A 12,593-nucleotide genomic window follows, 5' to 3' on the forward strand; every position below is an offset into this window, starting at 1 on the left:
ATGAAGTTCTTTTGGACCTCATGCACTGCCTGTGGGAACATCCAGGTATGGTACCCCCAGTCAATAAAAAGACAGATGCTACCTACCTGGTTCAACAAGCCCCAGGTTTTCAACAAAGTTAGCTGCCCCACCACTCTGTAGTCATGGAATCAGCTCAGAAAAAGGCTAAACCATCGTGTTCACATTCCTTTGCTTCTCCCGGTAAGTAACAGAAGGCATTGGATGCGCTGGGATGAAGAATTTTCCAAGGGTCCGTGTTGATATCGCGAATTGCAGCATATCAATTATACATGACCCAATATACAAGAAACCTCTGGAAACAAGTCCAGGAATTTGCAGAGATGTTGCCCCAACAACAACAAGAAACTTTGTCCTCCATCCTACAAAAAGGAATGGAAGCAGGCAAACATGAAGTCAGAGCTGCCTACGACTCTTTTGAAACAGCATCCAGAGTCTCGGCAGTGGGCATCAGTGCTAGATGCTGGGCCTGGCTTAAGGCCTCAGACCTACACCCAGAAGTGCAGGACAGACTGGCAGATCTACCCTGTACCGGAGATAACCTGTTTGGGGATAAGATTCAGGACGCAGTGGCCCAGTTAAAGGACCAACATGAGACCCTGCGCCAGTTGTCAACTGTCTTCCCAGATGTTCTCTCCACAACCCGCAGGGTCACGCGTAGAGAATCCAAGAAACAATTCTACAGCCCACGCAGATATTACCCTCCTGCATCCTGTGCACGACCAGCTCGGGCGCCTCAGAAGGGACATGTGCGCCAAACCAGAACATCTAGACCACAGCCAGCTCCACAAGTGGACCCCGCGTCTGGATTTTGACTTTTTTCCAGAGAGAAGCAGCCATATTCCAGTGGGGGGTCACCTGTGCCACTTTGCAGCAAATTGGCATCCAGTCACTACGGACCAGTGGGTACTGTCCATTGTAACCCACGGTTACCGCTTACATTTTTCAAAAATACCTCTGGCCTTCCCACCCATTCCATCCTGGAGCTGGGACGACCACACAGGAAAACTCGAGTCAGAGCTCTCAACCCTTCTGTTGGTCAGAGCTGTGGAACCGGATCCACTGAATCAGCAGGGAAAAGGATTCTATTCCAGATATTTCTAATTCTAAAAAAGACCGGCGGCCTCCGGCCTATTCTGGATCTCTGTGCCTTGAACACATTTCTTCACAAGCAATGATTCAGGGTGATATCCCTGGGCACTATGCTTCCTCTATTTCAACAAGGGGATTGACTCTGCTTTCTCGACCTGCAAGACACATATGCCCATATTGCGATATCCCCGCCTCATTGCAAATATCTGCAATTCGTGGTGGGCCGCAGTCACTATCACTACAAGGTAATATCATTCGGCCTAGCCTCGTCGCCTCGAGTCTTTACGAAATGCCTGGCAGTTACACAACAGAAGCATATACATTTTTCCATACCTGGACGACTGGCTCATAAAAAGCCAGTCAAAACAAGGAGCCCTCAACACTCTCGATCTCACCATAAGGCTTCTAAACTCCTTGGGATTTCTAATAAATTACCCCAAATCCCAATTGACACCGTCTCATCTTCTCTCCTTTATAGGAGCAGACCTAGATACGCCACTGTCCAGAGCATTCTTACCCAATGACCGTGCGATTACGCTGTCCAACCTTGCCAGCTTTATCCGCCGTCGAAAAAGAGCCTCAGCTGGCCAGCTACTCAGGTTGCTCGGCCACATGGCATCAACAGTCCATGTCACCCCTATGGCATGCCTTGCCATGAGAGTGACCCAATGGACTCTAAAATCCCAGTGGTGACAAACTACTCAATCGCTGTCATCCCTAGTGCACATAACCAGCGAGCTTCGTCTGTCCCTTGCATGGTAGACATACAAAGCCAATTTACAAGTGGGTCTTCCTTTCCAGCAACCGGCTCCTCAGGTGACCTTAACTACGGACGCCTCCAACCTAGGTTCGGAGCCCATGTCCAAGGCCTTCAAACTCAAGGGACTTGGACAGCAGCCGAAGCGACACAACAAATTAACTTTCTGGAGCTTCGAGCGATACGGTATGCCCTTTATGCATTTCAGGACTGCCTCTCCAACAAAGTTGTCCTGATTCAAACAGACAACCAAGTTGCAGTGTGGTACCTGAACAAACAGGGGGGCACGGGCTCTTATCTGCTTTGCCAGGAGGCGGTGCAGATTTGGGCCTGGGCCCTGTCGCATTCCATTCTTCTGCGAGCCACTTACCTAGCAGGCACTCAAAATGTACTGGCAGGCACCTCAGCCGACATTTCCAGCCCCACGAATGGTCTCTGGATCCCTCTGTTGCAAGCAGAATCTTCCACTAGTGGGGTCATACAACCATCTACCTCTTTGCGTCCAGTCAGAACCACAAAGTGGAACGCTTCTGCTCCCTGCACAGGGACCAGCATGCACCAGCCATGGATGCCTTTGCTCGTCCCTGGAACAAAGGCCTGCTTTATCCGTATCCTCCGATTCCGCTAATAAGCAAGACTCTCGTGAAGCTACAACAGGACCGGGGCTTAATGATTCTCATAGCCCCATATTGGCCACGCCAAATTTGGTTTCCCTTACTTCTCACCCTTTCTGTCCAGGACCCCATTCGCCTGGGCACGTCACCCAACCTCATAACACAGAATCATGGCAAGTTACACCACCTGAACCTCCAGGCCCTCTCTCTGACAGCCTGGATGTTGAAAGGGTGATACGTCACCTGAAAGGTTGAGTGGTTGTAGTATCTCAAGTCCTAGTAGCTTCACGGAAGCCTTCCATGCAGAAATCCTACTGCTCTAAATGGAAGAGATTTACCTTGTGGTGCACACAGAAGGACTTCGATCCCCTTTCTTGCCCCACATCGAGTCTGTTAGATTATCTCTGGCACCTCTCGGAATCTGGTCTCCAGACATCATCTATCCTTACATGGAAAGTTCTTTTCCTAGTAGCCATCGCGTCTGCTCACAGAGTAAGTGAGTTACAGGCCCTTGTGACCTACTCACTCTACACAAGGTTCCTCCATGACTGGGTAGTTCTTCGTACTCACCCGAAATTCCTTCCTAAGGTGGTAACTGATTTCCACTTAAATCAGTCCATAGTCTTGCCCACTTTCTTTTCAAAACCTCACGCTCACCCGGGTGAGCGAGCTCTGCACACCTTGGACTGTAAGCGTGCTCTTGCCTTTTACACTGCACTACAGCCCACAGGAAGTCCACTCAACTCTTTGTCTCTTTTGATAAGATCAAACTTGGGAATGCGGTGGGCAAGCAAACACTGTCAAACTGGTTAGCAGACTGCATTGCATTCTGTTACCAGCAAGCAGGCCTTCCACTACAGAGACGAGTGAAGGTACACTCAGAGCATTGGCAATGTCAGTAGCACACTACCGTTCAGTACCGATTGCTGACATCTGCAGGGCTGTGACATGGAGCTCTGTCCACACCTTCGCAGCTCACTACTGCCTGGACAAGGCTGGATGACAGGATTCCGTCTTTGGCCAGTCTTTCCTAAGAAATTTGTTCCCAGTGTAGGAACCCAACTCGTCCTACCTCGACCCGCTGTGAATTTCAGGCTGCCTCATCCTTGCCAACAGCACCCCAGTTGTTGTGCCTGTTGCACATGTTCGGTGCTGCTTGGCCTCATACGTATGACTCAGCTTGTAGCTTGCTATTCACCCATATGTGAGGACTACCATCCTGCTTGGCCTGGGAGAAAGCAGAGTTGCTTACCTGTAACAGGTGTTCTCCCAGGACAGCAGGATGTTAGTCCTCACGAAACCCACCTGCCACCCCGTGGAGTTGGGTTCGCTTACGTTTTATTTTATTTTTCGCTCGTTCTTTTGCTACAAACGAGACTGAAGGGGGGGACCCCTGGTGGCTGCAGGGTTACTGGCATGTTGGGCATGCTCAGTGTGCCAGTGTTCCATGACAGGGCTCCATCTGATGATGTCACTCATATGTGAGGACTAACATCCTGCTGTCCTGGGAGAACACCTGTTACAGATAAGCAACTCTGCTTTCTCCAGGTCCTTGAGACTCTCCTAGTTCTTCACTTTGAACTTTCTGCAGTTCATTCACACCTCCCACCCAATCAATCGTAGACAATAGATGAGTCTGATATCAGTTGCATAAGATAATTATCAGGTGTAAAATTATGTGAATAAATTGGCTAATGTGTGTAAATGTCTTATAAAATAGTAACTTGCATGCGTACTTCTTGGCCTTGCCTCTTTTTTTGTACACGAGACCGAAAACATGTGTAGTTTTGTTTATAAGAACATAAAAAATGCATGCATATTTTCAGTCTCGTATACATGGGTACATGGTACTTGTTCACTTAGATGCTAATTTTATGTGCTTAAATATTTTGAAAATTCACCTGTTTACCTTCCTATTATGCCCTGATATTTATGCAATCATTGGGGTAACTAAAATCTCCCATTATTATTGTTTACCAATTTTTTTAAAATTTTATAATCTATTTTAGCATTTCACATTCTGTTCCCTGGTTGAGCAGACAGTAGTACATCCCTACTTTAAAAAAAAAAAAAAAGATGTACCGCAGGAGATATGCGTGCATGGACTCTGCCCTTGGACGTTTATCCTTCATGGGGGGGGGGGGGGGGGGGGGGGGTAGGGGTGTTGTTGCTGTTTGTGTGATGTGGAACAGATGTTCTTACAAGGTCTGTGTGGAGGTAAGTGTGCCACCTCTCCAGACCAATATCTTGGTTATATACTTTGACTATGCTGATTGAATAATAATAATAAAAACCGTTTGAAACTAAAAAAAAAAAAAAAATCCACACACTTCTTTTGGTTCATCTATTCACATCCAACTCATAATAATCAATTTTGTTATGCTATAATTTGTTTGGTAACCATTCTTCCAAGTTTTCTTTTTTGTGGACGTGAGAGGGTGGGGAGAAGAGGTCTTTATTTTCCCTATGCCCTTTGCAGTTTCTTGTGCAACTTGTCCCTCTCCAGATACTTTTGCCTGTGTGGTCAGGTATCGCTTGCTGGCTTCTAAGATGCAGAGTGCTTCCTCTAAGAGATATGCACTGTGCTGTTAATAGACAGGGAATACCATTGTAATAGCAGCCATCTTCCTTCGCCTCTGGAGCATGCCAGTTTCCAACCAACAGACACTGGGGGTCCAAACATTGATTCCCTGTATTGCAGTGCAGATTCCTGTTGATTGAGCCACAGGGTACACCCAGCAATTTATTGTATGAAATCATCATGATGAAATCATCATGTGAGCAGATAGATTATACTGTTAGGTTAGCTTAAGAAAGGCATCTCAAATTTGTCAAGTTTGTTTTTGGTCTGTATGGAGGAGATTTTAGAGATACTGTACTAAGAATTCATTTAAGGTTATTTAGCTGAAGTTAAAATCATCTACTAAAGGATTAGTTAATATCTGCTACTGGGATTTTGAATAAAATGAGAATGCAATTAAAGAAACCCTTTCTTCCTCATTTGGCTTATATATTTTGCCTTAACCCATACTCTATCTTCTTCACCTGCTTTCCTTTCTGATTTTTTCTATAAATGGTTAGTTGTTACTACCACTTTTTTTGTTTGTTTTATGTTTTTGTTGTGTTATTGCCTAAACAGTACATTCTTTGATTACTAAGATGATTTTAGGTCTCTACTTCAATAATCTTGTATGTCTTTTGTCCAGACAAAAGTCCTACAATTAATAAGCTGCTATACTGTCTTTAAAGAACAATACAAAGATAGCAAGAAATATAAAAATCATTTAGTGGAGCTTCTCCTAGCAGATTAGCAAACACAAAGCTTGAATCTTATAGTTTTAGGGCACTGACTTTCAGCACTGGTGTGAAGGCCTGTGTTAGCAATCAAAGACCATTCTTTTAGGCGTGCCTGTGTTAATAAAAGTTCTTTTCTTAAATTGTCATGCGACCTGTAAGTTTAAAAGCATTAGAACATAACACATCAATGACAAATAACCCTTCAGGCTTTATTCTGCAAACAATGCTGACTTTATGCTGAAAAGTAAAGCTATGGGTCATGTATACTGAAGCATGTTTGTTTAGAATTCATCTTCTAGTGTTTAGTGAAAAGCAGAGCTGTCTCACTGTGCTGTTTGTTCTTTCTCTTTTAGGCTGCCTTCCAGGAGAATGTTGGAAGACAGGTAATGTAACTTTTTCTATCCAGTTTTCATTCATGAAACTTCCTGTCCATCTTATATGGAACATTTTAAACCAAAAATAGAAATTGTGGCTTGAAGAGATGCAACTAACCATATTAATGTTATCTTTTGTTTTGCCCACATTTAAATGGATGCTCAACCTTTTATTTATTTATTTTGCTGGAAATCACAACAAAAATAAAAAATCCAACCTGAATGCATTTTGCATCAATACTCTGGATTTAGCAATCATCCATAATTCCACGTTTCTAGATACCACACAGTTATATACATATTAGCATGCGTCAAACTATTAATATTATTCATAGGTATTCTATATACTGGACATTGATGATGCAGTGTTAAAGGCCATCACCTGTGTTATGATGGTCTTTAACATTGCATCTTCGATGTCCGGTATGTGAAAGACCTATGAATAATAAGTTTGACGAATGCCTTTTTTTTTTTTTTTTTTTATCTTGGATAACATACTTTGTGCATTCTGTCTATTGACTCTATTTTTTTTGTAATATACATATTTGTGTCAGGACCCTTATACAGATAAAAAGTATTTACAACCTTTTTATCTGGTTTACAAGAACCTATCATGACAGCGATAATGGAATCATAGGTCCATAGTATCAACATTTTTTTTCAAAGATCCTATATAAAATTTTAAGTTATTAAAACCTCACTTCCTTGATGAGCAGCACTTCACCCAACATATCACATGTCAAGACCTCTAGTCTCTGCATCAGGGATTCCACAGCAAAATTTGCCAATGTTCACTCCAAGCTTTTTATAAGCTGCATAATATTCAGGCACTGACCATTCTTCAAAACGTTCTGGCAAATGTAAAGACTAAATGCTGTGATTTAAAATCCCTCTCTAACCAATCAGAACATGACACATTGTACAAAGCATTAGTTTCTAAGTACAACAATCCATTTTTTTAATTGGAAAAATATTTCACCACATAAGCTGGTCTCATTCTGTATGAACATTTAAACCCAATAGTTGCACCAATTGTATATGAAAAATCCAATACTGCTGTCTTTTACTGATTTTTTTTTTTTTTTTTGCTTGTTTACTGTTTCATGAAAAATGTGTCAAAGGAACATTGTCCAACAAAGCTTCTAGCATTTAGAAGTAAATTTGCTGCAGATTCATTAAGTACTTCTACAAAATCCTTATCTTTGGATGCAGATCTGTTCTTTTTCAAGCACATAACACTTATACAGAGTCATTACTGTTTCATGGCACATACATTAAGAAAACCATCAACCCTTGTACAAAATTGGTTCTATTTTATGGTAGATGCTGTATGTTATAGGAACACATAGTTCATCAATGTCTATATCATTTTATAACAGCTAAAGATATTGCAAACCTCCAGAAATATGCTATTCTTCTCTAAATTGATCTTGGAAATTACTTTACTGATGACCTCACCAGGTCTCAGATAATTCGGCTTCTGGTTTGGCTCCAATAAAAAGAGCTTCCAAGTTTAATACAGATGAGTAAAATAGACACCTTTATGTACAATGTAAAATAAATCAGTTTTCTATAAACTGACTAAAAGCATGTTTTTATTCTATAAAATAATTTCCTGGAATAAAAATCAATACATTTATTTACAGATGTTTTCTTGTAAGGTGCTTAGAATTTATTTATTTATTTATTTAGGGTTTTTATATACCGACATTCTCGATATACATATCAAATCAAGTCGGTTTCCATAGAACAAAACTATCGCCGGTAAGGCGTTACATTAAACAATAGACAGAGTATTGAACAGAGAATGTGCGGCGTTACATTAAACAATCAACAGATTATAGAACAAAAGAACGTAAATCAATAAATATTAAATATTAAATGTGTAAAATGTATAAAATAGACAACAAAAAATTCGTCAAATAACATGAATAAATGATAGGATAACTGCAAATAATTGGTATGTAAGGTTGAAATGTACCGGTAGGGGTATACAGGTGACAGTGTTCAATGTTGAAAGACATAACTATGAGAAGAGCATGTGCTAGAGAGCTAATGCTTTAAGAGAGGATCTTTCATAGCAGGTGGGTGGACTGTCCAGATAAGGTCCTGAGGGACCAGAATTGTAGGTAATGTGGTATATAAATGTTTTAATAAATAAATACCATTTTATTTATCGTCTTGTTTGACTTTGGTTAACCTCTATAGGAAATTTTGGGTACTTACCAGTTTCTTGTGGCTTGGTTTGGCCTCTGTTGGAAACAGGATGCTGGTCTGACCCAGCATGTCAATTTCTTATGTTCTTAAATTGCCACATACTTACTGTCAGGTTGATTCCACCATGGGTGACACAGTCCTGCTAATGGAATTAGTCAAATACTTTGAGAGCACCAGGAAATTCAATAGGAAATATCGACTCTCACGATCTTTAAAAGTATTTTCTGGTGCTCATTTTTCCTTTTTTGAAGTAGAAAAAGGGTATATGTTTTAGTTGGGAAACCCATAGTAAAGAGAGGCATGCTTTCGAAAAGACAAACTACTACTATCAATAGTGTTCTCCAGGCTGAGAACCATTAACTACTGTATATACTATGTTTTAAAGAGCTCCATTTCATGTACCTGGGACAGAATTTCAGAATTCCACACTATTGTCTAACTCATGTTTTTAGTATGATGAAGTCCATGCCTTTTTTTTTTTTCAGGTGAAATAACTGCTCAGTTGTTTTCTACGATAGATGTAGTTTTTTGTGTGCATGTTTCAGTTTTTGTGTGTGCTTGGTCTAACTTGAGGGTAGCATTTATCACTGAAAAGGCATGTTCATTCCTTTGAGTTAGACAGCAGTATAATTTGTTCAGAATATGACTGTCCTTCATACAGTTTGATACTTTAGGTCAGAGCTTTCCAAACTTTTCATGTTGGTGACACACTTTTTAGACAAACATAATTTCACGACACGGTAATTCAGTCTACTAGTAAACCAGAGGTTAAAGGTTAAACGAACGAAACATATTTCGACAATTTATGTATGTTTCCTTAAATATATACATAAATAAAATGTTTCACGACACAACCTATCTCATGAAAACCTTAAATTTATATTAAAAATATATATTCCAAGATTCATGTTATTGTTATAATTTATGAGAAACAATAATAAAACAAATTGTCTGTCCCCCACACACTCATCTCTCTCCTCCCCCCAGCACATGTCTGGCCCCCCACTCACTCATATCTCTCCCCCCAGCACATGTCTGGCCCCCACACTCATGTACCTCGTCTTTTTGATTGTTGCCAGTTAAGTACTTCACTCCCTTCCATGATCACCAGACACTGCTGCTTGCAGTCAGTACTCCTCATGGCCAGGCCTCATCGGCAGCAGCAGCCAATGCAAGGATGGCTGGGCTCGTTCCACCCACCAAGCCCCCCCAAAAAACGCGATTGACAGCAAAAATCACCCAATAATAAGCAACCCATAAACTGAAAAAAAAAAAGTGAATCTCTAGAAAAAAAAAAGCCCAAACTCGCATCAGAGTTGACCGGGCTTGCGCGACACACCTGCACACTGCAGGCGACACACTAACGTGTCCCGACACACAGTTTGGAAAGCTCTGCTTTAGGTAGTTCAATCATAGAAACTAAGAAAATGGCAACAGATAAAGACTGCAAGGCCATCTAGTTTGCCCATTTCTAATGCAATATAGCTGTGCTTATTGCATCAGGAATAGGAGTGTGCAGTTCTGATCGCCCCATCTCAAAAAAGATATAGCAGAACTAGAAAAAGCTGAGAAGTTCAATAAAAATAATAAATAAGGAAAGGTTATTTAACCATTCAAATAATACTAGAACTAGAGAACATTCCATGAAACTGCTAGCAGATTTAAAGTAAATTTATGAAAGTATGATTTCAGTCAATGCAAAATTAAACTGTGGAATTTGTTGTCAGATGATGTAGTCAAGACTAATTGTATAACTTAGTTTTAAAAAGTTTTGGACATGTTTCTAGAGGATAGGTCCATTAACACATGTTAGCCAGACAGGCATTGGGGTTGCCACCTCTTATGTACGGGAATGAGCTACAGGGAAGAGATTTTCTAGGCACTTCCAAGTGACTTGGATTGACCATTATCTGAGACAGGATGCTGGCCTCAGTGGATCATTAGTCTGACCCAGTGTTGCGTTACCACTAATGGGAGGGCCTGCGAAAGGCCTCACCCGGCAGTCGCCACCAGCGACTCCGACGCAGCCCTGGGGTGCCACCATCACTCCTTGCTGCCTGTGCCTTGCTGCCGCTTCCCACAGCAGAAGATTTGCTGCGGGTTATCCAGGTGATTGGTTGCCGCCTCCTGGATCCTTGGAACAACGCCACTCTAGTCATTGCCACTCCTGCACCTATCTCTCTAGGTGTGTGTGTGTGTGTGTGTGTGTGTGTGCGTGCACTCCCTCTGCATTTAAAGGGCTTGCAGCGGGAAAACCAGTGGTGCCCTTAGTCAACGTCATCCTTCAGCTATAAAAGGGCTCCTCGGTCTGTTCCTCATTGCCTTCGCAAGGGGTTCCTTTGGTTTCCAAATCCTTTAAGGTTGACTGTTTCCTGTGGTCTTCCTCTTGTTCAGCGTCCTGGTCTTCAGCCTGTTCCAGTGACTTGGTCTTCGCCTTATTCCAGCACCTGGTGTCTTCAGCTTGTGTCAGCATCTTGCTGGGGTCCTATGTCTTCGGTCCGCCTCAGCGCTCCAGTGTCTTTAGCCTTCAGGCCAGTGTCCTGTTCCAAGTCTTCAGAGTCCTGCTCCTGAGTTCTTAGTCCTGTTCCATTGTCTTCTGAGTTCCCAAGTTTTTGCTCTGAGTTCCGAAGTTCCTGTGCCTTCTCTTCTGGAACCTTGGTCCTGCCTTGGTCTGTCTGGTTCTGATTCTCATTTTTCACCTGGTCCCTTGTTTCAACTGGACGCCTTGTCTTCAGTCTTCCCCTGGTTTCTCGTCTTGCTTGGACTCCAAGTCTTCAGCTTCAGCCTAGGTCGTGCCTGGATGCACTCATCTGCCAATGGCGTGGACCATGGCCAACCTTGGGGTTGCGTTGATTGTGTTGTGGTACAGGGGCTCACGCATACCTGTAGTCCGAAATGGCTTTCGGAGTGGTGGAGGGCTACCTCCTGGAAACCACCCTTTGGGCATGTTTCCTAGCACCCAGAATGTCACCGCATATGTTCTCATACATCTAAAGATCCTCTGTGCTTTTTCCGTGCTTTCTTTAATGCTTATGCCTTTTTGCTACTTCCAATGGCAGGTTTTTCTATGTATTCATCACCCCTTCTGTGGAAAAATATGACCTTGTTACTCCTGAGTCCACCCTGTTTGAGCTTCGTATTATGATCTCTTATTCTAGAATTTCCTTTTTTTTTTTTTACCTGGAAAAAAAGCTTTTATCTTGTGTTATATATACACAAGTCATTAGGCCCGTTCAAATGGGCGAGATTCCATCGGTCAGACCGGGCATGTCAGTCAGAGCCGCTCTCTTCTCTCTTCTCCACAACTTCTTACCCTTCCCTTCCCTTTTCCTTCCATCCCCTCTCATTTTCCCTTTCTTTCCCCTCTCACCTCATCCACAACCATTTCTCTCCCTCAGCCCTCCTCCACTCCCTCTTTTTATCTTCAGCACAACATCTGACCCTTCCCACTTACATCTTCTTTGCTCGTCCTTCCATCCACTCTCATCTTCCCTTTCGTTCCTCTCTGACCTAATCCACAACCCCTTCCCTCTTCCTCAGCCTTCCTCAACTCCCTCGTATTCTGTTCTCCAGAACGTGGCCCCAGACCATTGACAGCAGTTTGAATGTGGCGCACGCGCAGGAGTGACTCTACCACCCAGGGGCACGCGTACGGGGAAGACTGAAGCAGCGCAGACACTTATTTCCTCGCATGGCTCCCTGTTCTCGCAGTGGGTGTCATTTTTTTCCTGGCCTTCCTCTTTAGTGTAGCGTGGGGCGAACGGAAGGGAGGTGCACGCCGGCGGTGTCATTTCGGGCCACAGAAGGCGCGAGGTGGCAGGGCATGTCAGCCAGAGCAGGGAGAGAATGCGCAAGGCGGCAGGGCACATCAGCCAGATCTCTCTGGGCCACGCATGCGCAGGACGTCGCTCAGAGCTCTCTGTGCCGCACATGCGCGGTAGAGTTGCTCTCTAATGCGCATTTGCGGCACGTTGGTCAAGCCTCATTTATCTAGATTGATTTGAATGCCTCTATCTTATTTCACATCCCCTTACTATCCTCTAAGGATATTTAGATCCTTCATTTCATAGCACTTATAATGCAGACCTGGTATCATTTTGGTAGCCCTTCTCTGGGTTGCCTCTACACTTTTGGAAATTTTTTATTCTTTGCTAGCGGTATAATCCTTTCATGTTACTTGCAGAATTATTTTGTATTCATGTAGCCAGTCTGCTGGCACCTGTT

The 12,593-nt window shown here is 42.9% G+C and overlaps 1 protein-coding gene across 3 annotated transcripts in view; it reads left to right on the top strand.

Moving 5' to 3' along the window:
* The window catches only part of TBCD (tubulin folding cofactor D), a 974,871-nt gene that overhangs the window by 466,692 nt on the left and 495,586 nt on the right, over positions 1–12,593 (top strand). For all 3 annotated transcript variants that reach the window (XM_029600281.1, XM_029600283.1, XM_029600282.1), the window contains exon 17: positions 6,132–6,161. In XM_029600281.1, the coding sequence (XP_029456141.1) occupies positions 6,132–6,161 (30 nt within the window). The remainder of the gene's footprint in view (positions 1–6,131; positions 6,162–12,593) is intronic.

This window comes from Rhinatrema bivittatum, chromosome 4 (genome assembly GCF_901001135.1).
Source record: "Rhinatrema bivittatum chromosome 4, aRhiBiv1.1, whole genome shotgun sequence".
Classification (NCBI taxonomy): Eukaryota; Metazoa; Chordata; class Amphibia; order Gymnophiona; family Rhinatrematidae; genus Rhinatrema; species Rhinatrema bivittatum.